Source organism: Phallusia mammillata, chromosome 8 (assembly GCF_965637545.1).
Source record: "Phallusia mammillata chromosome 8, kaPhaMamm4.hap1.1, whole genome shotgun sequence".
In the NCBI taxonomy this organism is placed as follows: domain Eukaryota; kingdom Metazoa; phylum Chordata; class Ascidiacea; order Phlebobranchia; family Ascidiidae; genus Phallusia; species Phallusia mammillata.
Genome location: NC_137259.1, coordinates 16,068,167 through 16,089,184, shown reverse-complemented (window position 1 = coordinate 16,089,184; position 21,018 = coordinate 16,068,167). Strand labels below are relative to the sequence as shown.

Here is a 21,018-nt window from a genome sequence, read left to right as displayed (position 1 = left end):
ATCCAGAAAAATGAAAACTCGTAATAAGTTTATTTGTGTGAAAATTGCACTGTGCAAAAAATAATAAACAGGAACATAAAGTGATGTAAATGCACACAGTCCGGAATTGCTAAATACATTAACTTTGCCAATAATTTGCTGCACTGTTTTGAGCAGAATTAAAAATGAATACATTCGCTTTTTTATCCAAAAATGTGATTGGGGGTTGATTTTATAACAAAAATACCTTTTTCCTTTTTGTCTGATATAGTCATACTTTGTACTGAAAACACATACAGTAAACCTCGGTTAATCTGGGCCCGTTTGGTCCAAACAATTTGGGTTAGGCGAAGATCTGGATTAACCGATGTCGGTGAGTTTAAGTTTTACCACATTACAAATCATTTGTACCTCAAGTTTTGTCCAAATTAGGCAAAGATCCGGATTAATCAAATCTGGTTGAAGCGAGGTTAACGGTATCATAGTTTAAGCTGCAAAATTATCTGGTATAATACTGCGTATCTGGTATAATACTGAGAGCGGTAAGGTCAGCAATATTTTGAGCTTAAAAAGACCCAAAACTAACATATAATGCTGTGCAATATGTAAACAAGACAAAAATATATACCTAGCGGTGAAAAAATAACGAAAAAATGGGTAAAATACATTTCAGTCCGTCCGCAACCGTGGCGGAGGCAATACAATGTTCAATTTGTCGTAAAGGCAGTTCCGTAGAAATAACCGCGCCGTGCTGTACATGTGTTTTGCAGCGCGTTTGTCCGACAATCTGTGGTCTTGGTCAGGGTAGAAAATTGTGCTCACTGCGCCCACTGGCAGGTCTCTCTCCACGGCAAGATAGTCGAGCAGTAATGAATGCTGCCACTTAATTCTCCCTGAGAATAAATTACAATTTCAAGACATGTTCTGATTAAATTTTATGTTTGATTGAGACACATGCACCACTAAAATATATGCAGCACAGATTTTTATGTGTCCTCACAACAGTTTATGCACAGAATTGATTTTCATATGTCTGAACATGCACACACAAGTTCCCTAAGTACGCTGATGACCACTGTGTAACATTAGCTGTGCACTCTGTAGCCATTTAATATGCAGCATGGACTTTCATGTATCTGTTGATACACAGGGCCACTGTGAGCAACATTGGGTAAGCGCTTGTGACCACACATTATTTAATTTAATTAAGGATCACTATACGTAACATTAGATGTGCAGGCTGTATCTATTTACCAGTTAACACGCAGTATAAACTTTGTTTAACGCTAAGAATATACAAACAGTACACCACATTGTTTGTAATTACGAACTATTAAACTATCTGTGTGTTTTCATTTAATAACCATGCAGTTCTTCAACTAATTCGTTGGCGTTACGAGTGATTGTAAACTTACTGTCTTTTGTCCCATGAAACGCAAGCAACTGTTTGGAATTGGGCAGAAAGCTTGGTGAACCAATTAGATTGCTTCGTTCGTATCCGACTGGGTTAACGTCAGGCAATCCAAACATCGCTTCTGCCTTGACGGAAGCTGCAAATACAGTGGAAACGGTTAAGGTTTGGTCGGGAACAAGCGGACAAAGAGTCTGTTACCTAATAGCCCACTTTTGGCACTGATGGTTATAACAAAAAAATTGAGTGTTTTAAACACCCTAAATTGTGCTTTACATACATACGTGGCAATCTTTACTGATAATTTTGATTGGTTTAAGCTTGAAAACAATTCCAGTAACTAACATTATCATTAGAATTGGTTAACTTTAAATGTTCTATATCGATACGGTGGCTCAAAGTTGTAAGTCGTGCCGGGTTCGTGCTTAGTTTTTGATTGACAAAGGGGCTTAATTGGGACCTGACTTAACATTCTGTGTCCGTAGTATTTTAAAATTACAAAAGTAGTTAGTTGCTGGACATAACATAATGCCAAGGGCCCCTAAAACGATTATCCATGGTGTAACTCCGGGGTGTATACTTTTTTGTAAGTGAACAATATCTTATATATATATATTTTTTTTCCATCTTAAATCTCATGTAAAAATTTTTGCGATTGACTCTACCATCAATGGTTTTATTGAACTGAACACGAGTCAACGAAGCAATCCCTTAAAGACTTTTCGCATTCCATTTAAGTACTTACAATACAATTTCCAATCCACAATTGGTGAAATTGCCACTCCGCACTCGAACGTCCGCTGGGTGTCGCTGAGTGCAAGCAATGACACGTAACCTCCATATCCGGTTCCGATAATTCCCACGGTCGAAGCCAATACCTTCCACTTGTCTTCGAGATACCTGAAAATGATTTCATACTTGCATAAAAGGTTCACAGCAGAATTTAGGTTTAGATTTCAAATGTACCGGCAAACGAGACGAACTATTATATATTTTTAAGCAGATTACTGCGCCTGATGCTAGTTTTCTGCGACCTGGCAAAATGTGGCTAGAATCAAATGCGAATTATACTCATATTTAAGCATATTTGGTAAGCAACGAAGTAAAATCACCTTGTGTTATACACAGGTGCGGCCCGCGATCTAATTTTGACAATTGTAATTGGCCCAACAGTAAAAAAGGTTGCCCATCCCTGTTATAAACTAAAATTGCAACAATAAAGGCGTCCAAATAGGACAGGGGTCGGCAACCCCTGGCACGCGTGCCAAAGTTGGCACTTTTTGGCACATATTGAAGTAACAATTGAACCTGTTACACTGCTTGTTTATTGTTTTTGTCATGTCATTGTCTTAAAATTCAGCCTTACATGCACAAAACACTCTGCTTTCTCTTTATTATTGATATCTGCTGTCACGAACCACTATTATTTAGAGAAACGTTGGCACGCGAGGTCATTAACACATGGAAGTAACAAGTAAATTGGCACGCGTCACCTAAAAGGTTGCCGACCCCTGAAATAGGAGTTGTACCGAGTTAAGACGGTCACCTATGTGTAACTTTTGGTAAAAATTAGGCCTTAAAGTTTTGCGACTTTGAGCACATAAAAGGCATTCAGAGCAGTTTATTTATTTTCTTGACACTGTGTTCAGTTGATTTGTCTTGGAGCCCGGTGTATTACTTAATAAATCAAACTCTTACCAAAAATGATGGCGAACACATGTGACAAGAGAGTCACTTAATGCAAGCGATGCAAAAAACACTCTCTTGGTGTGCACCGAGTTTTACGTATACTTATATACAAACGAAGAAACATAACAAAATTCATGGCAATATTTACACTTTTTGTACTAAATGGCCACATTTCTCATTATGTAGCTATATGTACACATTTAGATTCTTAGTAGCCATTACATTATTACCCCTACCCAAAGTATTATTAAAAGAAATGCAATGCAAGGATAAATTTCTGTGGTGGACCACCTTTAAAGTGTCACTCATATAGAAACTTATCAACAACTTGAATATATTCATAACTGAGATCAGCCCAGAAGCACCGATGCAGACCAGCTGCGATCGCGGTACACTTATCGATAAATCATAGTACGCCAGGCCTATTAAATGCGTAATACTGAATCAGCGGGTCTTCCAAGCATTTTTTAATAGGCCTGGCGTACTATGATTTATCAAAAAACTTGGTTTCAATCTACTTACTTCAGCACATTGTGGATATCTTCTACCTCTAGTACTCCAGGTTGATTGGCAACCTCCTGAAGAAGTTTGTCACCTCTGTTGCCCGAGCCTCTCCCGTCCACCAAAACGGAAATGATGCTATCCTCCATTGTGACGTATTCGGCAAATCCGAGTCGGAACCGGAAGTCAGTATTCTGGGAATTTAAATCCCCTCTAAAAATAAATAAGGAGAAATATTGTTGGTGAAGAACTAAAAAATCCTAGGTTTGGATCTAAAAATTATAGCATCAGCAAGGCAACTGTTTAACAATATTAAAGACCGTAAAATGCGATCAAACTTAATTAAATAGTCCACCAAAGAATCATATTTCATAGGTACGATACGCAGGTCTATTGAAGGCGTTATACTGGATCAGTCTGTCACCAAGCATTCCCATATGCAAGGCACAGGCCAGGTACGACGGGCTCGCCGCTGAGCCTGTATGTTGTTCAGTTGATATAGCTCGAGTTCCAAGAAAGGCTCCTGTCGTGTGTTCGAATCCCACGGCTTTAAGGCTAGATTTTTCTAGCCTATGCCTAGCCACATGAAAATGCTTGCGGCGACCCTGATTCGGTACAACGCCTTCAATATGCTTGGCGTAGCCTACTATGATTTACATGCGAGTGTACCGTGTTCGCTGGTCTGAATAGACGCTTAAGGGCTGATCTCAGTAAGGAATTTATGTTCTTCTTATCTGTTAGTACAAGACTATTTCTGCTTTACTTTAATTTCACACCAAAATTAGGCTTCCATGCCAGGCAAAATCGATCTATGGTAACGTATTTGCTGCTTAAACACACTCTTAATATTGTAGAATGGTTGGAAAATTCGTGCACTTGAAATTGAGTCCATGTGAATTACAATACAAAGCACGTTTTTTTTGTTTTTTTTTCACGGGGTTCGAACCCAGGACACTCCCGGGGACGAATCCCGATCAAGGTTTTTTTTATGTCTGTATATGGGTCAGGCGCGCCAGACCATTCGGCCAAGTTCCTGCATGTTAACTTACACGTGAAAGATGACTGGACGTTTCGCCACCAAGTGGTCAAGTGGAAGCAGATATTTGAAGTTGATTTCTGAAACAAAACAGAAAAATGCCCAAATTACCGTTTTGTACAAAACCCAAATTGCCGTGGCTTTTTAGTAGCAGACAAAACATTTGATTCAAAACTAATAAACTAAAACACATTTCAGTTTAGTTAAGGTTAGTGTTTCTTTGGTTTTGTGATAAATACATTTCTCTAGTATAGCATCAATCAACAATATGTTATTAAGAAAAATGCTTATTATGGTTTATTGGTGTTTATCCACCAGCGCGCGGACTATACAATTCTGTCTCTAGGTTTTATTTCCTGATTTTAATTTGCAAATAAATTTACCAACAATGGGTGATGGTTTCGTGTTACTAAAATTGACTTTGCCTAACTCCAGGTACCTTGTTATAATTTAAAAAAAGACATACTAACTTAAAACTGTTTACTTACTATTTCCGTTCGATTTTATTGTTCCACAACGATACCACGAAGTAAAGTTTTTAGTTTGATTAAAACTGCTTTCTGTAGCTGGCAGCCGGTGCGGTTCGATTCGGTCGTTGCTTGGATCAGATGAGCGATCGGTAATTATACTCGCTATCGACGAATAAGGCATCATCGGGCCTAGAAATAAAATTAAAGCATCGTTCGTGTGGCTTGGCAGTAATTAGAAGCTGAAAATAAATTGTTGCAGAAAAAAATAAAATAAAATTGAAAACCCAAAAATTTGAAAAAAAAATACAAAAATCTTAGTTCTTGACATAATTGAAAAAGGTAAAAAATGCTATAAAAAAGATTTTGTTGTCGAACCGCAAATCAGTTCAATTCTTCTTTAAATTAAAGGAAATCGGGGAAAAATTATTTAAATTCCGAACGCACCTAAGCAGTGTAGCAGAAACCAGCTTGATGACGAACCGAACTCCGCGTCATGATACCGACACGGCTGTGACGTCACCATGACGTCATTCTCGTTTGTCGCGGAACAAGGGTCTACGTCATCACCTTCACACGTCAAACATTTGCGTATTGATGAATCGACAGAAACCGAGTAAACGTGACGTTCGCGCTCACGACGCTCGGTGCTGACGTAATAAACGACGCGTCGGGTTGCGTCATAATGCAAAAGCTTCGTTACTTCCCAATGACCGTCGGTCAGGAACTTTTTGTAAGGTGGTTTCTGTTTAAAAGCGTAGAGTTTAAAGTGTGACAAGTACAAAGGCTGTGGGTACAGAACCCAGGTAAACATTAGTTGCAAAGATGGCGGTTTCATTACGTTAGATCAGTGGTTCCCAACCTTTTTTGTCCTGTGCACCCTTTTAGTCGATATTCAAATCTAATTCCCCCCTATAAATTTAGTTTGCTAAAATATCGTGCAGCAATAACACATAGCACAGACGACCAGAAAGAGATTATTATTGTAACACAAGTTTCCCCCTAGTGGGGAATTCCCCTCTGGTTGGGAACCGCTGCGTTAGAAGCTTTTACATGTGTTACAGCAACCGCGCACTATAACCTTGTGAGTCAAATTTGGCGTTTACATACAATATATTATTTGGTCCTGTGTTTAAAATATAATGTATCGAAATATTGGTTTGGTAACTTAATAATAATAAATGTACACAGTATATGCATTTGCGTTTATTATTGCTTTCAAAGTTTGTGTCAATTTATATCCACGAATTACCATTTTGACTAAAAAAAGGTAAGGTCATTATGGAAAAGAAAAAAATGTGTAATTTTAAACAGTTCAGTTGCTTAGCGACCAACTTACGTCAGTGTAGTTGATCATAGCCACGTGACGAAAATTCCCCTTGGTTCCATACCCGGCTTGGGTGACGTAGAAAAACACCCCTGGGTCGGTGGACAGTAGATAGGGAGAATTCTAAAGCAAAAACTCAGGATAAGCACAAAGTTATATCCCACTATTTTAATTGGCAATAAAATGTTGCTGTTATTTTCTCTTTAAAATCGACAATAAAATGTACTCATGATTTACAAGTTCTCTAGCTGTTTTAATGTCTTTTTAATGCAGTGGTTCTCAAACTTTTTCATTATTTTTTCAAAACGGTCCCTTTGCCATTATTTCGAAGGCTCGCGGTCCTTAAGCCTGAATGTGTATTTCTGAAAAACGAAAGTTGATTGCAGGATTTTAGCTAGTTATGCAAAATTGCGCATAATAATGTTCCAAAGACAGCTTGTGACATCGCACACAAGACAAAAAACATTACGATTGTGCGCGAACAATTGCATTTTTGATAGTTGCCATTCAGTAAAGGCTATTGTTTAGCAATGGAGACAGTCCATTCTCATTTATATTTTGATTTATACTTATTTTGTGGCACAAACTGACGCTAAATAAGGTGACAGAATTACTTCAACCTTTTCGCGGTCCCCCAAAATTGCCTCACGGACCCCTAAAGGACCGCGGACCCAGTTTGAGAACCGCTCTTTTATTGATTTATGTTTTATTAAATCAGGGCTCTTTGACATTTTGTTATGTACCATATAAGGAATCCAGCCTCCGGGTGTCGCACTTGATTTCTTGACCTGTAGAATGTCGTCAACGCATGTTTGCATTGTCGGGTAGCATTGTTGCGTAACACTGACCGATTGTGTACGGTTTGACCACGTGATTAACAAAGCTTCGCTATCCAGGGTCCACGTGACTGCATGCAACATCTCTAAACGTTCCCTGCAAAGAAATTGTTTTTCTGCTTGTAACTATTCGTATTGTTTTGGTTCTTAACTGTCTGTACCAATGGTTCCCAACCGGAAAGGAATTCCCAAAAATTGCATGTTGTTTGTAAATAGACACTTAAGCTCTGGTATACGACCTCTTTGCATAGTTTAGCATCTACTATGTAGTGTATTAGGGAGGAATAATTTTTTTTTGGAATTGTTAAGGAATTAATTCGTCGAAAAGGGTCGGAAACTACTGGCCTACACGTTTGCTTAACAAGACCTCATATTACTCATAATGTTGCATTAACACAAGTCAAATAAACAAGATTCAATTTTAAACCAGTTCATTTGTTCATTCCTGTTTTCATTGCGGTCTGAAGGCTTTGAACTTCGCAAATACAAAAGGTACAACTGACCTTTCAATCAGAGGTCGTATGAGTTGCACTTTGTTTTTCATCTTTAAGTCATAGACGAACATCGTGACTGTTGGATTGTCATAACCAGCCTACAACAAAAGGCACGAATATCAAGCAAAAAAATGGATTCAAATTCGATATGCTTATGACGTCACAATTAGATTAGGCCGTCAGCCCGTCACATAACAATATCATTCGGTCTGTGAACAACGCCCCAATATTTTCAACTGTCAGACTAAATTGTCGTTTTGATTCGTCCAACGTATGTACCTTTGGATACGGGTAACCATCGGTTTCGGCGTAGACCAGAGGGGAATTCCCCTTAACGTAGGTCGACACTTGCTCTCTGGCGACCCCGGTGTCGTCAAAGCGAGCAAAAGCGAGAAAACGTCCGTTCGGCGACCACCAGTGGGCGATGTTGGTCTTCAGTATTTCTTCTGCAAAGCCAAAGTTTTGTCACCATTTAGATATACTGTTTGTTTCAGAGTTGTAAGTCGGGCCAGGCTTTTCGTGCCGGGTTCGGGCGTAGGTTTCTTCTTCTAAAAGCGGGCCTGATTCAGGCCTGACCTTACACTCTGTGTCAGTATATTTTTGGAATAAATAGCTAACTTATAAGTAGCGAGTTACTGGACCTGACCTAGTGTCAAACAGCCCTAAAACGCCTTGTTTAAGACCAATTGTCTATTCTGGTTGTTGTCTTTGTCTTTCCTGAGGCTTTAATGTATAATCTTGTCAATCAACCTTTCGGGCCTAAACGGGGTTCCCAAAAACGATTCGGGTTCGGGCCGGGTTTCGGGTTTGTACTTTCGGGTTTGGGCTCTAATTTCAGGCCCGTTTATAACTCTGGTTTGATTAATACATAAGTAAAACAATACACATAATAGAGTAAACCTCGGTTTAACCAGATTCGGTTCATTCGGATCTTCGCCTAATTCGGACGAAACTTGAGGTTTGAATGATATGTAATGTCGGAAGGCTTTAACTAATCGACCTCGTATAAACTGAATCTTCGCCTAATCCGGACATTTTTTTAGTCCAAACGGGCCTCGATTAACCGAGGTTTACTGCACATAGAAAACAAATATACACACGTATGACTTTTTACCTTCGTAAAGCCAGTCGGCTAGTCCGTTACTAACTAGTCCAGGTTTTCCGTCTTTTGTCAACCTCTGTGCATTGTGAGTAGACGTGACTTCAGACTTGTAGTAAATATCACCGTTCAAGATGTAAATCATCTGCGTCCCGTTCGGCCCAAAACCAGCAAACTGAAACACGTCGTCTGTATTGTGGTGGATGAGTTGAGTGTGTCGGGCTCTAGGTAAAAGAAACTAGAGTCAGTTTGTGGTCCGGGTACTCACTTAAGTGTTTAAGTATAAGCTTGATTATACAAAGTGTTTGAGTGTTTACTTTGAGTATTTGAGTATTTTGACTTATCGGTTATAATTCAAGGCTTAGCCTAACTATTAACTTCAAGTGTTCTAACTTAAGCTATTGGGTAAAACTTCCGAAAGCTGTTGGAATGATTGTTACTTTGTGTTTAAAGGTATGTGAAATAATTTAGATCTTGATGTTTGGTTTCAAACAATCTTTGCAGTGTCTGCTAATCTTTCTCACGATTTTTTTCTCTGCAAATTTAAATCACCTTTTTTATCATTATCAAGTTAAAATCATGTATAACACTCTTCATTCTGCCACGTTACTACCAATTACTGCCAGTGCATAGGGTATTAAGCCATTGCCTGTTAGTGGTCGGTGCAACTGTGTGTGCAATTCTTTAAATGATCAAGAACGCACATACATCTACACCGGCTACTTATAAGGCTCTTTCGTCGCTGCGTTACCTCAATAGTTGCCAAACAACCAAGTAAACAAGAACCTCCAAGTTCTAGTTATTTACAATCTCTTTTGTAAGTGTTCATGGAACCTGGAAGGGTAATGTATATTCTATTTTACGAACTCGACCTTCTGAATCTAAACATGATTGCAATTTCATAATAATACTGTTACGAATTGTCATGTGCAATTGTGTGGGGACGCAAAAAGCATTTACGTTAATAAATGCTGGGAAATATAGGGACACCCTTGAAATTGGGTAACACATATATCCGTTGTAAGTATTGCAAAATGTTCATGTGGAAAACTAATAAATAGAATGTACCATTTAAATTGCAAATATATAAGTTAGGAAATCCACCTTTCTAGTTTTTAGATGAATGTTGCAGCTACTAGGTTCCAGTCAAAAACTTCTAAAGCGTGCACAGGTCGTTTGACAGAGAGCCAAGTTTGTCGACACATTAGCAACACAAAGAGTAGACTTACTTTAGCTTGAGGTCGTAAATAAAATATGAGGCGTTGAATGAGTGGCTGTAGATTGGCTTCTTTTCGAACGACAGAAGGGCATACCGCAGATTGGCAGAAGCTTGGAAACCGTTTATGTCGTAATCAGCCTGAAAAGACTCGGTTGACTTAAAAGCAGTGGTTACCAACCTTAGGTTTTTCTTTTATGGCCCCGTTAAAGTCGTAGTTTTTTTATACCATTTTTTCTGGTTATACCTAGGGGACACTAGTAAAATAACCAATATTTTCAGAGCGCACTATTGATAGAAATAAAGAAAAATCACTCATTACATTTAAGCTCAAATAAGATCAAATTAATTTTTTCGTTAACAACAAGTGCACCTTGCTACTTTCAAGGTTTTGAGAGCCTTTGCTCAATGCTTTTGCTAAATTCATTCATTTATTTGCCTTCTCTAACCACATTTTGTGTAATGTATATAACTTCATCGAATTACCACCATAGCTTTAAAAAAATCTAGTGTTTTGACAAAATTCATATCAAGTAACAACACACCGGAAAACTAGTTTATCAATTTAAAAATCGTTTTGTTCAATATAATGTATCATTATTGCAACGTTGTTCCAAATTTGAAAATAGTCACCATTGTGCGTTCTGGAATAAGCCGTTCTTGGACTCCATTCGGTCCAGAGAGAAGCCACACAATTCCGTTTTTATCTCTCCACGTCAGCTTGTCATTTACCCACTGGGTGTCGCTCACGAGAGCGTTATTCCAGGGTTTGTCTATGATGTCATCGACCTCAGCGGATGGAATTATGGTCACTGTTTCATCTAAAATGCAATATTTATGAGTGAGGTGCACAACATTAATGAGTAAGCGAAAACTGAGCTTTCGCGACGTTTACTTAGGATTAAAGGCTCTGATGCAAAAACAACAGACTTTACATTCAGTGTTTGGAAATGCACAGAATTGGGGCGTTTTCAAGGGCGAAATTGTGCTGGACGCAATTGGTGAATGGATGTACAAGGCGCTTCATCTACATCATTTTGATACAGCGTTATTACAAAGTACGGCTTGAGATGGGTTGTATCCGGTAGTGGGATTCAGCCGGTTCGCACCTGTTCTATATAACCGTCTCAGGAAATGTATGCAATCAGCGAACCGGTTAACATTGCTGGTTACTGTTAATGGACTTTTTGTAATAGAACCGGCTGAAAAATATGACTTTTGTGATACTACCGGCTGACTAAAAATTTGAATCCCATTACTGGTTGTATCACTCGACCATGGGTGTCATTACCCTGATGAAGGTGTCTCGCATGGGACATACAAACGTCGGTATATTATAATAAATACTGCTGAAAGAGTTACAAATTTGTCAATAAACTACAGTACCATTGGTCTTACCTGTGGATAACAGAACAACTGCAACAACCACGAATCCACAAACCATCAAAATCACCACCAGAGCAATCGCCATTCCCTTCCAATTCCTCTGTTCCGGATTATTTCCGACCAACTCCTGAAAAATAATAAAATATCGTGTGATTTCTATGAAAACGCTAACTTTCATTTTGGCTAGTGTGATCATCTAACAGTAATTCAGTTTTTTGGATATAACATGCAGAAAAGCCATGCCAACTTTCATTTAGTATTTTAAACTTGTGTGACAGGCTCATCGACTTTAAGCGGTTGTGATATATTAATATCAGTCTTTACACGGAAAGGGCATTTGATGGGGAAAAACAAAATCAATCATAATAAAGAGAGTTGCAATTGCACAAGCATCGACCGAAAAGTCAAGGGTGTCTGTAAATTTATATTGATTTTTCACAAAAAGATTGTCATTAAAGCTACTGTCAGACGAATAAGACCTTTAAGTTGAAATCACTCAGTAGAAATAGTAACCATTGGCAGTTTTAACTGTTAAAATTTGTTTAGTACCAACATGGTTAAACATACAACATTTCATTTAGCTGTAAAGGTCCCACGTACGTCATTTGTTTTGCTTGATATTTTTTCCAAAGCAATCAAACCAACGATGACTTAATTAAATAGAATCGTTTTTAAAAGGACTGTAAACATTTAACTTGGATGACATAAACACAGTACTGCCAACAATTTGGGAAGAATAGATATATGACATGAGCGTCACCATCTCCGAAAATGATTATACTGAAAAATATCAGACCCTCCAACAGACTGTATGGTCATTGACGATTACTGTTTACAGAATCAGTCAATGAATTTACATGGAATATGTATATATTTCGCCTTGGTATCTTCAGTTCCTTATTCAAATAGAACCCATCTGTGATGATATTTTACCATACATTTGGTGAGTAATAAAAAACAACAAAAATGTATGACTCTGTGGACAAAACTGTTCCCCAAATGTTGTTTTGTAGCATTTCCTTAATTGAATGGGAGCTTTTTTGCGGCTAATTTATATCTTGATAACGTGTTACCAACCACGAATGACAAGGAATCCATTGAACTAACGCCATCTACGAACCACGCAAGAAACCACAAGCACCATAAGCAGACCCGAAACCAACCAGTCGATTAAACTCATAACGTACAAGCACCCAATCGTGGTCCAAAATCAATTAAAACCAAATCAGTTTTCAATGTACCAAAACCGCAGAGTAAACCTCATAGGTGCATCAAATCTGCCAGCTATCGATTGAAATGGCTCCTACGCGGCCTAACGGTGACATAAAAAATGCATGGACCTCTCGGCGTGCTGTCCATCACACTAGTCCGGCAGGGCCATTGCTACATTGATAAATGACCTATGGCTAATGAATAGAATACACCTCATCAGTCTTTCATAAGTACTGGTTGAATAAGAAAATATCCCTAGTATATATATTTGTTTTTAACATCCAAAGCATGAATTTAGATCTGAAATTTCGATTGCAATTTTGGTTTGGTGCATGTATTGTTTTGTAGAAAATGTAAACTTTGACATGGAGCCCCTTTTTTGAAAAGGAATGTACATAATATCTAGCTTGAACAGTTTAAACGTGACGTTTTCACGTTCGACCGTTTATCAATTTTTTTGTACATAAATAAAAACCAAAAAGTACAGTATTTTCATGTCCTTATTGCTAAAATATTCCAATCAGAATTTTTTTCCTTAAGGTAGAATTCACGCCACAAAAACGAATGTATCTCGTAGTCTAGGACAAAGTTATGCCGAACAATATCAAAAATTGCCTAAAATTCTATCAAACGGTACTTTTAAAAACCAACGACTCGAGAAAAAATGATCAAAATCACCAAATACCTCATCACTCTCAAGTACAGCAGAAGATTGGTTTTCTTTCTCATCTTCAACCTTGTTTAGCTTTCTGGTGCCTGTTTGATTTTTGGCCGCAGTTCTGCAGTGAGCATCGATATGCGACGCGCGACGTGGTAGAATTGGTGTACAAGCAGTATATACATGAGGCCGAGTGGCGACCAGCATCTTTATTACACAAGTTTTAGACCAAAATCACACAACTGAGTGTTTTTCGAGTCGGTACTGTTGGATTTTTTCAAAATTTTATTGCGTTAGTTTTTTTGTTATTTTGGAAGTTATGTAACAAAACTCGATGTAAAAAAAATGCACCGTTTGTAGAAATTGTTCTTTAATTGTTTTAATTGAGAGGTGACTATAGGGCGCTTTTAAATTGTTTTAAACCGACCTAACCTGACCTTCAACTTTTTTATAAACCTGCATATAACTTTTGCTTGAAAACCCGTTTATTTTTTTAAATTAAAGTATGCAATAATATCTATTGCATATCAGTTCTTAAAACTAAGTTTATTTCATACTAATACCACTACAATATTAAAAGAGCACTTTTGACCTAATTACTTTTCTTTACAAGCTTTTGCTTTTTGAAAAACTTCGAACTGCAAACACACCTCTTCTGGATTTTAAGCCTTCCTCTTCAACTGCAAAGATGTTTAACTGATAATCGGCTTTGCTCAGCACTCAAGAGCCCACCTTCATTTACTGTACAAGCGCTAAAGAGAAGAAATAAATGGGGGGGTCATTTCCAGACCGCCAAGAGATTTGGCCAACGAGATAGTGACGAATCGATACTTGGTCTCAGCACGGAAGCTGTCTTCACTATTTGCGGGTTTATGTCTCTTTTTCAATCGACCGCAGCTCAATTACGAAGTGCTGAAAATCTGCATTCTCATTGTGTGATTTAAGCAAATATGTTTTTCACTTTTAGAAAGTCTACCCTACATTTAAATTATATTTTGTTTTTGTAAACAAACTATCTCATGATCTACAAGTCTTCTGTTGATAATGATTAATAAATCTTCAAGCCTACTAGTTGGGCGTTTCTGCAGAAAAATCTCATGATAACATAACGCTTTTATGGTTTCGCTTCAGTCAACGTCAACAAGTATTCATGTATCTTTTGTTTCTTTACTTTATAACGGATTTCGCTTCACCTTTTGTACCGTAGTACCTACTGACCAAATCTCGCAAGTTAACTACGCCTTATTGCTTAACTAAATTGGTTCTGGTATACGGCAATTTCTCAAAACAAAAACTCCACATCCAATCTGTTACAAATGTTTTGAATGGTATTACCTATAGTATGTATCCAAATAATACCCATTATGCCTGAAAGACCTATAACACCTCGTTGCCACTGAACATGCTACGCTTTGACCCAACACCTAAAAACAAAACTGAAGCCATTTATAGACTTCATGAAACCCTTTTAGTCGTTTTTTTCTAGTCTTCTTCGATTCGATGCAACTGCAAAATGAACTCTGCTTATGCTGTGCTTGTACCCTTAAAACTAACAACCGATACCTGTCTAAGATCGCGCCAAAACAACGTGTTACCTGTCCCTCAACTTCTATCTAAATGCAAAAAAGGTAAAAGTAACGATGGCATTGATGCTCAGAGTACACCAAACATCCCTACATTAATCATGAGAGTCGGTTTGGACTGTATGACAGTTCATCGATGATCTATCCCTCTCAATGGTCGTGCCTCGTGTACCCCAGAGGGTGATCTGAAACCGAGCTGATAATCGATAAAGCTGCATGCAATTAAGACGCTATAGGCGCTATAATGACTGCCGGGTTGGGATTTTGGTAACCCAGTTGCCTTTTAATTATGATATGTTTTGGGTTGATTGACATTTCATGAAGTGGTAAATGGCTGTTGGTGCATTGATAGTTGCGAAATGATGTCCTAAGTTGACAAAATGTGTTTTTTTTGTTATAATTTGAGTTGTGATAATTAAATCCAAGGTTGTGTAAGATATTGCTGATTGCAATGAAAGATAAATCACATCGACGAAAAACAGATTTTCAGTAATTTTGTAAGGGGAAGACATGGTTAAGAGATTTTTTTAAGGGTAATAGGATCATAGACGTAACAGTGCTTATTTTAAAAGTTATATGTGTTTTTAAAGATATATGTGTGTCTGTAAGTTCTCTTGAGGGAATTCATTTATACACTGTTGCTGTACAATACATCCAAATTTATAAAAGTCACAAACAAAACGCCTTTTTCAACAAGAAATTAAAACGGTTTTCAAATCATTTTAAGTGTTTTACACATGAAATTATATTTCCAATACACACATGACGAAATTTAATCCGTAAAGTATGCAGCTTTCAAATTGCTTTTATGTGACAAATCGTGGTTCAATAAAAAACAATTTCGCGTGGAACAAGGTTTAATCCTGTCCCTTTTATCTTATCGTATTTAGAGCCTTAGGTATATTGAAGTATTTATTGAATTGTTCTTTGTTGGTTATTTTCGGTACAAGCACGACAGATATTGTCTCCCCTCCCGAACTGACAATTATAATGCTCTCGTGCCTAGCTCGGGCAGCTCACATGAATGTTTAATGCGCTGCAAAGTAAAAGTATATACAACGGCTTGAAGCCAAAACTCATTATGCTATAGATAACCAATACTTGTAACGTTGCTACATGCAATTGCTATATACTTGCAACTGTAACAAACATAATAAAATGAACGTTGTTTAGGCCCAATATATGAAACCCTTGTTTTACACTTCCGGGAAAAATTGATATGCTCAACCTAATAACTTAGATTGTAAGACAAAATTACAAAACGAACACAAACACAATTTTAATTGGGTGTTATATACGTGTGCCTGATAGCACTTTTGTTGACTTTGAACCTTAGACACACCCAATCACGAAAAACATTTGGGATTTGGCCTATGTTTTTTGACATGTTTGCAATTATCTAACACAAAGGTGCATTTGTCACATAACCTTTTCAAACAATAATATTGAGACCAGACCACTTAATTAAAAAAACATAGTGTTCTTTTTTTAATTTTAGGTATAAATTCCAAAGAGTGAAACCAATGGAAGATCAAAAAAACATGGGTAAAACAGACTCAGTCAGCTTCAGGTAAAGGAATATATATTTCACCTAAATTACAGCATCACTTCTTTACTTAAATAGAATATTTACGAATCTTTTTTACGGGTATGTTTTTGTGTCTGTTAGATAAATCAATCGCCTCACATGATATCACCGAGTGCTTGACCCATTTGGTCAATTTTACTCCTGAAACTTTAGGCAAGCGACAGCGACACCACACGAGACAAGTTAAGCTCAAACTATCTCACTAGATGTCGCTTTCAGTGAGATATTTCTGTTTCTGGGGGCTGCGCAGGTTTGCGTTTGATCGATCAGTTAATCAATATTCTGAAAAAGCGAATGGTGCATTGCGAATTAAAAAATAATTGGTGATTTGTTAAAGGAAGTGAGTGATTTTACATTTGCATTCATGATGACAATACTAGTGACAAAATGTTTAGCAATAAAAAAGTAGACGGCTTATAACATTCAACGCAAAAAATGTTTTAGCTCATCTGTGTTAATTACCCAAGTGATACTATGAAGCTGTTATGTTTATCATGCAACATTTTAGGGCGTTGTGGTCATTTTGCTGCATATTTAATCATAATTTTTTTTTAAATCCTTGCCAAAATTTGATTTTTTGGGGGCATGAAAGTACACAAACGGTCTTAAAAAGCGGAAAGGTGGTTGAAAAAGTCTGTAAATGAAAATACCCAAAATTACCAATTTAAAGCCCTAAGTATAAATAGGAGTGCTAAAGAATTTGGCAAAGTCATTGAAAGAAAATTTAAACCTAAGAGTTCGTTGGAAAGCAGATTTTCGTTATGGCTGATGTCAAAACTTTGACCACATGTTTTCATAACAGTTAAAAAATGTAGTTATTCTCCGCAGGTCACCCATGCTACCCGAGTTTTAACTTTTCCGGTCTTAATGCACTGTGAGGCTCTTAACACGCCAATAACGAAAACTTTTAGTAATGGTTTGACGGCTTTTGACAAAAAAGTAAAAAAAGTACTTAGTACCACAGAACATTGGAACAAAGTTCTTGGTAATGCTTACATTTAAAATATGTGATAAAGCGCAAGATTATTTTAGCTGTAACAATTGCAAAAAGCAAATATTTTAAAATTGTGATTATTAAAACATTTTTGATAGTTTTAATTCCAATAACAAGTTTTTGTTTTTGGAATAAACTAACGTTGTTATATCTTAAAACTATGTCAAAATTTTAGCAGGAAAATATACCCTATAAGAAATTTGTGATGGCCAGAAAACATAAGAATCGACCATATAATCAATATTGACGTCCATGTTTATTTTTGGAATGAACACATTAAAAAAACATTATCTTTAGTGTGGGCCAATTTTTCTGTACCACGCCTATCCTTTCAGTACTTTATGAGGGTCATTTTGCCAGCACCACATCAAAAATACATAACCAACGGTAGAAAATAGGTCAAGGAGTCAAAATGGCAAAAACGCGCCAAAACGACGAACAACTACTGGGTGTATAGGTAACTGTCAACACATGCCCATGACTTATTCATCAAACTACAACGAAAAGCTCGATATCAAACTAGAGAAGGCAGTACACATTCGATGGACTTGTAATCAATACCTTAAAACTCATCAATGCCCATCAACCAAAAAATGCATTAGTGGCTCTGTGGTTTTTTTCACAACGGCAAAACGTGTCAGAAAACAAAAATAAACTGTTTTTTATCCTTGTTTCTAGATTAGGGTATTGGTAAAGGAGTAGACGGGCCAGGTTGGGGGTTAATGGCCCCCAATATTGGCCATGAATTATTTATGGGCACTAAATAACGCGAGTTCGTAATACACGATTATATGATAGCAGCTCCTCTGATACCAAAACCCTCTTACTTGCTATATAACACGCATCTTGCATAGCAGGTGGCCAAGTTTTCGTTTTAATATTCAAGTCTCTCCACTAAAGCCTTTTGTCAGAATTAAGATCACTTTTATCGCTTTATGATCACCATGCACCTAACGGGTGTTAACAATACGCTAAAAATACACCGGCACAAAATAATCAGGTCAGTTTTAAAAAAACAAAGTTAATACTTTTCAGGATTTATGTGTAACAAATGTACGTTATAGGTAACAATTATTTAACCACAACATAATACCCAGTATACATCAAATTTGAACTAGTAAAAATAAATTATAATTTTCCAGTTATGTACTTATTATTCGTTTAAACGGTTTTGTAGGCTTAAACGTAGGATGTTGAGCAATTAGTTGGTTAAAAACGAGTTTTAAGTTACAAATAGTGGTTAAAAACACCGTCACGTTCAAATTGGGTTATTTGACCCGAAAAATCTTGCAGCGTGACAAAATGGGATCGAATGTAACCTACAAGCGACATGGCATCATTTACAGCGCTCTGTACGAATGATTTGTTATTTGTAATTACGCGGGAGAAGACGTCAAAAATCCGCTTAGATACCAACAGAGTTATAAGTCGTTTCGGGGATAAGTTTGTACAAAACAAGCTTGATTAGGGCCTGACTTTAAACTCGGCCGTATTTGTGCCAGAGTTTTACCAACATTCGGGCCCAACGCCAAGTTGTTTGGGCTTGTACTTTCGGGTTACTACTTCGGGTTGCAGTAACATAACAAGGGCAAAAGCTAAAGTAGGTCTGAACTAAACAACCACAAATAATAATCACGGTCAATTTAGGGTATTCACACTTGATTAAGTCTTACCATAGTTGCAAGTCAAAAACAAGAAACAACAACTGATTACAAAACTGCATACAGAGTCAAAGACAAAACCCTAAAGCAATTGTGATCTTTTAACCTTGTACTTACCTTTTTGAAATCAATACTATAGTTCAACATAACAACACCATACACGAAGTCATAAAACGAAACGTGTTTTTGTATCTAACAAAATGGTTAAAAAATAAAACATGTCTTAACAAAAAACCTAAACCTCATATTATCAACCAACATTCTCTTGCTTGTTGATTGGAATTAGTGCTTACCAAAACATTTCCCTGCATTGGCGTGGTCTTCATAACTGGTTGTCGTTTACTCCCGAACAAAGTAAACCTCCTCGCCCTATTAAACGAGCCCGCTGCCAAAGCTGACTTGCTCATGGCACAAATTGCAGTAGACCGACAAGTAAAGAGAACACAGAAAAAAATCTCACAAAAACAAGAGATCTGCCTTCCAAAACAACCTGAGTTTCAAACAAGCGTCTGCAGCAAGCAAGTCCGACTCTCAGTCATGCTCTTAACGTTTGCAGACAGGCAAATCCGTTCCGCGCCGAACGGTATCAGGCTAAGCAAATTCCCTGTCTTGACGACGTCTTGGGAATAGGGCTCAACACGCATAGAACATACGGCTTTCCAGCAAGGCCCGTCAATAACACGGTGGAGCATTAGACCGTATAATTGGATGGCAAGAGCAATATATTCACCGCATATTACCCTTGTGTTCCAAGGGACCTTTTCGTTAAGTGTGAAATTATTGATTACACGGTCGAATAATGATTGACAGGATTTGATGTTAAGCTTAATCTTAACAAGTCTAAATGTTTTAAGCTCTTCCAGTCAGCGTGTAAAAGCCTGGACCAAACATTACACACAATTATTTTCACAGGGTGTACATTTCACCGAAAATGTTGGGTCGTATAGTCAGTGACTTATTCAAATAGAATCTAGCTAGTCTAATTTAGATCCGGCAATTTGCCAAACGCCATTTAACGGAACGTGGTAATGTCAGTCTACTAACATTCATACAACAATTCACGCTCATTCATAATTCATAAGGTTGTCAACATAATTTTGCGTACCGGAACACGTTTAAATGACCTTCAACAAGTGTATAGTTACCATTCTTTATGTACTCCGTCTTGTACAAAACAAACGTTTACGTAAACATCCGTAAAACCAAATTAAACCAAAAAAGTTTGTACAATCATTCATATCATACTTTTTAGGCCAAAAGTACAACACATTTACGACCAACACTAAACCGGTTACCCCTTGTGACTAAAACGCACATTAGACCTCATTAGCAGGCAACCGCAAGAACCTCTCTGCATTCTCACGGGAACAGATCATGCAATACCCAAAAAGGCCCGAAGGCAACAGATAGCATCAAGCAAAACGCTTTCTTGTATAGCGAACGTGCGGCAAGGTTGTTTGTTGTGCTTTGATTTGACATGTGTCAGCTGTGAAAAACAGGATGTGGCAAAAAATCAATAAAATTAAATTAAGTTCTGAGTGCCACCTTGATGCATTATGTGATGGGGTGCTGCGACATTTCGTTAGCCATGTGACAAATGTATATTTTCCAATACAACGCAATATGCCTAAACGGCCGATCCTTTTTTGTTCAGGACCAATAGCGCTTTCAAAAGCACCAAATACCTGATAATCTTGCGCAATGATGATTAATCGCACGAAATTATAACATGAAAATAAAATGAAGTACTTTAAACATCTTATTGGGCCAAATATCAGTTTTGATTTTGACCTACGGTATCACAAATAGTCTAAACTGTGTCTTATTTATTGCCAAACAAACTGAAATTTCGACACGATCATTAAACAAAGGAATGCCACA

The 21,018-nt window shown here is 37.4% G+C and overlaps 1 protein-coding gene across 4 annotated transcripts in view; it reads right to left on the bottom strand.

Moving 5' to 3' along the window:
• Nucleotides 1–11: 11 nt before the first annotated feature.
• LOC145204634 (inactive dipeptidyl peptidase 10-like) overlaps nucleotides 12–21,018 on the bottom strand; it is a 32,214-nt gene continuing 11,207 nt past the window's right edge. For 2 of the 4 annotated variants that reach the window (XM_080077226.1, XM_080077227.1), the window contains exons 2-16: nucleotides 11,454–11,568; nucleotides 10,689–10,876; nucleotides 10,069–10,196; nucleotides 8,855–9,063; nucleotides 8,020–8,186; nucleotides 7,750–7,838; nucleotides 7,154–7,343; nucleotides 6,423–6,533; nucleotides 5,531–5,828; nucleotides 5,105–5,275; nucleotides 4,630–4,696; nucleotides 3,602–3,793; nucleotides 2,136–2,290; nucleotides 1,395–1,529; nucleotides 12–872 (exon numbers count right to left, since the gene is read on the bottom strand). In XM_080077226.1, coding sequence (XP_079933352.1) covers nucleotides 649–872; nucleotides 1,395–1,529; nucleotides 2,136–2,290; nucleotides 3,602–3,793; nucleotides 4,630–4,696; nucleotides 5,105–5,275; nucleotides 5,531–5,828; nucleotides 6,423–6,533; nucleotides 7,154–7,343; nucleotides 7,750–7,838; nucleotides 8,020–8,186; nucleotides 8,855–9,063; nucleotides 10,069–10,196; nucleotides 10,689–10,876; nucleotides 11,454–11,568 — 2,439 coding nt within the window. In that variant the 3' untranslated portion in view covers nucleotides 12–648. Of the gene's footprint in view, nucleotides 873–1,394; nucleotides 1,530–2,135; nucleotides 2,291–3,601; nucleotides 3,794–4,629; nucleotides 4,697–5,104; nucleotides 5,276–5,530; nucleotides 5,829–6,422; nucleotides 6,534–7,153; nucleotides 7,344–7,749; nucleotides 7,839–8,019; nucleotides 8,187–8,854; nucleotides 9,064–10,068; nucleotides 10,197–10,688; nucleotides 10,877–11,453; nucleotides 11,569–13,338; nucleotides 13,592–19,430; nucleotides 19,897–21,018 lie in introns of those variants that run through there. The other 2 variants (XM_080077225.1, XM_080077224.1) reach the window with 2 other exon arrangements.